At 35.3% G+C, this 4,966-nt stretch overlaps 1 protein-coding gene across 1 annotated transcript in view; it reads left to right on the forward strand.

Annotated features, from left to right (window-relative positions):
- The window catches only part of LOC105457190 (otoferlin-like), a 20,080-nt gene extending 15,369 nt beyond the window's left edge, over positions 1-4,711 (forward strand). Inside the window, exons 14-17 of the mRNA XM_011701708.1 lie at positions 262-406; positions 885-1,014; positions 1,836-2,170; positions 4,572-4,711. Of these exons, the coding sequence (XP_011700010.1) occupies positions 262-406; positions 885-1,014; positions 1,836-2,170; positions 4,572-4,711 (750 nt within the window). The remainder of the gene's footprint in view (positions 1-261; positions 407-884; positions 1,015-1,835; positions 2,171-4,571) is intronic.
- Positions 4,712-4,966: the final 255 nt, after the last annotated feature.

Genomic DNA, 4,966 nt, shown 5'->3' on the forward strand with positions numbered 1-4,966 from the left:
TTTAAAACCGATAAGCATTACTATAAAACGTTTTGATATTTTAGCAATCACTTTGACTTTCGCACAAAATTATTTTGATTATTGAACAAAAATTATTTTCAGATCTGGAATCAGCAAAATTGTTCTTTCCGTGTATGTACGGTAAATATCAGGGCGACGGGAGTGTTTGACGCTCAAATCAAATCAATAACGGAGATTCACTTAAACGCCTCAAGCGCGCCCAATTTATTTATGTCAAATGTTGTAAATTGTGATTTCCAGGGGCATGTTTCTGTATACCGATGGCCGCATCCTGATAATCTCCCGTGCAAAACGAGAAGCGGCAGAGACGCGGCTAATGGCCTGTGCAACGATTATCCGCCTCAAGAGCCTGTTAAACTCCTCGTTAGACTCTACGTTGTAAAAGGTTACTCTCGCCCCGTGTTATACCACGTGCGCCGAAAAAAAGAGAACGACTCGCTTGAAAAAGCGCTTTGCACGCTCGCTACTATATTAACTTTCAGATTTTTCAAGAAAGATAAAACTCAAAGCTATACGAGTTATACATTCGCCGAGATATTTATTCCTAATTGCTAAACCGCGGCAGATGGCCTCGGATTCAATTTTGCCGAGGCAAAAGTTAATTCCGAACTTGTCAAAGTAATTATCGAGCGAACGCTCGTAAATCACGAAATATTTTTTTCACACGTAAAGCACACTCCTTTCTTTTGTTCCTTATACGATGAGAGTTGATTCAGGATGATTGAAATATGATCACAAAGAGTGATTTAGAGATCCCGTTTTGTTCGCGGGATTTTCCGGTACATCTTATATACTCCACACGGTAAACTGGAAAGCTCCCGCCTGGCGGCGTCGAGCCGACAGTAAATTTGCTTTTCGCGCAGGCATTAACTTACAGCCTAAGGATCCCCTCAGCGGCAAGTCCGACCCGTATCTCTGCGTGAAGCTGGGAAAAAATTCTATCAGCGACAGGAAGAATTATATACCCAATCAATTGAACCCCACGTTTGGCCGGTAAGGTCAACAAAAAGCAGCCGGCGAGCTTCTTTTCCAAGGCGCGCCGCGCGATATAGCTATATATGCGCCCTTCGGGCGTTATCGGGAAGTATTTTATCGATATCCATCTGTGCATCCGCGCGTATCGGCTTTTTTACAGCTAGCTTTCAAACTGCACGATCGGGTTTTCTAGCTGCGCCATGTAACAACGTAACATGGACGTAACAGGGATTAAGATTATTTTGGTAACCAATACGTTTTTCCTTTTTGAAGACGCGACATCCAAGAAATATAAAATCAGCTCCTCTTATTCTATATAAATAAAATAAAATTTAACCTTTTAATGTTATGTCATTTTTATCTAAAATAATTAATATATCTAATGCCTTAAAAAATAAATTGTCGAATTTGTTTTTCTAAAGCATATAGCTTCTGTGATTTTAATTAAATAAAAAGATCAACTAGTATACAATTATTTTTAAATTGAACGTTCAGGTTTTTTATGTATACTTTACCTAACAACATAGCGTAAATATAACAGAAATTAGAATTATTTTGTTAATTAATACGTTCTTTTCTTTTTTCTAAATATTAAATATCTGAGAAACAAGCAATCTTATATCTTAAAGTAACAACAAATAATATAAAATTTAATTTTTAATGCCGTATTACTTTTATAAAAACAAAAATAATTAGTATATTTATTAATATATTTTTGGAAGAAAAAATAAATTGTCGAATATTTATTTTTTTAAATATAATTGTCATTTAATTTTGATTAAAAATATAAAAGGATTAATTAATAAGCCTAATTTCACGCGCACATTATTATCTGGCAGTGTGTTCGAGATCGAGGCGAACTTTCCGCAGGACTACATGCTGGAGATTCAAGTGTGGGACTTCGACGCCACGACGGCCGACGATCTGATCGGCGTGACGCGGATTGACATCGAAAATCGATTTTACAGTCGGCATCGGGCGCATTGCGGAATCGCGCGGACTTACGGCACCGCCGGTTACAACGCGTGGAGAGATCGCGAGAGACCGACGCAGATCCTGGCGCTCCTCTGCAGGAAGAACAATCTACCGTCACCGGAATACGGCGAGCGCGAGATTAAGATCGGCAAGCAGTCATTTCCCTTTCATGCCGTCATCGAGCGCGAAGAAGAGATTGGTACGTAAAATATCTCCATCGGTTGAGGATTATTATTGTAGCCGTTAAGTGATATCGCGATAGAGAAAAAGAGAGAGAGAGAGAGAGAGAGAGAGCACAAAACAAGCTAATTTTTAGGAATTTTTTCTGGCAAAATATGAATAATACATAAAATCCGTTTAAACCATTATCTTTATTATAAATTCAAGTGTCTAAATAAATTTTTTGGTAAAAAAAAATTAAAATTCCCACTGTAGGGCTCCATATAGCGCAAGACCGTTTTTTTTTAGAGGTGCAAACGGTGTGTTCTTGAAATCTCCCGTCAGTGTAATCTGAAATAAAAAAAAAATACGGTCATAATTTACAATGTATTGTCTCTCGTCTGGCGGAGAATTTTGTCGTTTCACCTTTTTGGTGTCGAAAAAAAAAATTCAAGAATTTTTTTTTTAATTCAAGAATTTTTTTTTGACGCCAAAAAGGTGAAACGACAAAATTCTCCGTCAGACGAGAGACAATACATTGTAGATTATGACCGTATTTTTTTTTTGTTTCAGATTACACTAACGGGAGATTTCAAGTACACCGTTTGCACCTCTAAAAAAAACGGTCTTCCGCTACATGAAGCCCTACGGTGGGAATTTTAATTTTTTTTTTACCAAAAAATTTATTTAGACACTTGAATTTATAATAAAGATAATGGTTTAAACGGATTTCATGTATTATTCATATTTTGCCAGAAAAAAATTCCTAAAAATTAGCTTGTTTTTTACCTCGTCAGGGTATACTAATCCCTCAAAACAATTATCCCCCACCCCGCACCGCGCGCCTAGGCGACCGTGATCCGCGATGGGTGGCCGTATCTCGCCGCGCGTTCACATTCGGCGATCTTTATAAACTAATATCTCGACTATATAACTACTGCGAAGATCGTAAAATGATAGAGGACTTTTCTGCTCAGTTTAGCCCACTTTACCTACCCACGTAGCACTTTATCATTGGATCGCCATTTTGAATCCGCTATCATTGATTTTTTCCATTTAATTATTGGATTCTTAATCAGCGTGCCTTAAAGAGCACGCTCAAATTTATTTTGATAAAAAATTCGATTATTGTAAGCCTACGTACAAAACTGCATGTCAAGCGTGTATTTTTGAGCACCTATTTCCAAAATTTGCCATTTTTAATAATAGATTCGTGATCAGCGAGTCTTAAAACCTTTAAGTACCAATTATTAAAAAACTTTTGCAGTACATCCGATTAACGATAAGTTTTAGCGTGATATATGAAAATTCAACTTACAAAGGAGACATGATATAACATAAAAGAAATCTATACTTTCCCTACTGTATCTGGGATATAAAACTATTTTTACTATTTTATGGGTCTCAAACAACAACTTTTTGTGGATAACCAAGGTTCCGCAGAAGCGCCACAAATCGAACTTTATTAACATCCTCCTTTGAAAATTATCTATGTTTTGCAATCAATAAAATTGAAAACTATATAATATACATATAATAATTATTCGATATATAAGGAAGCTAAGAAAAATTAAATAAATAAATAAAATTAACTAACAGTAAAATTAGAATATTAATCTTATTCAATTTATGTAACGTAATACATACTATAGATAACATTGTTACATAAAAAATTACAATATTAATGTGCTGCTGATATTTGTATTGAATTAATATTATTTACAATCATAAAAACGATTATTATGGTATATTAAAATTTAAAACTTATAATTTAAAAATTTGTATATATAATTCCAGATATACCATGAATACAAAATTAGATTTTTTATTATTTTTTTAGTAAAATATATTGTACGTTATGTCAATTACAATCTCGTTATAATCTCGCAGCCGGGCAGAATTTTAAGACTTTATTTAAGATAATTATGAAATAAGATCCGGAAACATGAATATCAGCCCCAGAATAAAAAGGTCTTTATATTTTACGTTTATTATTAGAGCATCCGTTATCGATATTATTGCGTAATTAATTAGTAATACATATTTTATCGAAAGTATCCTAACATCTGTTGTTATTGACCCGACTAGTCCTTAGATATGAGTTAGACCTGTTAGACCGTCATATCAGAGATCAATAAGTCCATTACAGCGTTGCCTCTGGAGTTCGTCTTGGAGAGGAACTGACAAACGGCGAATATATTTATATTGAATGTGCATTTGTTGGTTGCCTTAGGTGATTTGTTGATTCTGGCGATCTTTCTATCATATCAGATTTTCAACAGTCTGTCATTCCTCCGTCAGTAGTAATCATCAGGATTTATTATTAACCGCGAGAGCCACAAATGGGCAATGGGTTATTTTCTGTAAACTTATATTACAAAATGAAATAAAAAGCTGATGTTAAGAAGCTTATACACTAAATAATCAATGTGCGCCGACAGACAGAGAAGAATGCATGGCCCTCAGCGTGCTTCATCACTGGCAAGATTTTCCTATCTGCGGATGTGCTCTGGTTCCGGAGCACGTCGAGAGACGGCCACTTTTCAACGTTAAGAGGCCCGGTCTTGAGCAGGTTGCATGAAATTACATCGTCTGACCATGAAAAGTAACTTCGTTCATTAGGAAACGTGACCGTTATACAAACATTGTTGTTCCGCGAAGGAAAAATTCTTTTTATATTTTTCAAAGTAAATTGCGCATTATTTGATTAGATAAGCTACATTTCTCTGATCATATTACAAAAAAATCATCGTAAAATGTTTTCGACTATATACAGTTAACAATAGATAGACAGCCTCTAATCAGAGTGGCGCCATAAGAAAAGTGACGCCATTTT

The sequence above is a fragment of the Wasmannia auropunctata genome, unplaced genomic scaffold, assembly GCF_000956235.1.
Source record: "Wasmannia auropunctata unplaced genomic scaffold, wasmannia.A_1.0 LD335345.1, whole genome shotgun sequence".
Taxonomy (NCBI): domain Eukaryota; kingdom Metazoa; phylum Arthropoda; class Insecta; order Hymenoptera; family Formicidae; genus Wasmannia; species Wasmannia auropunctata.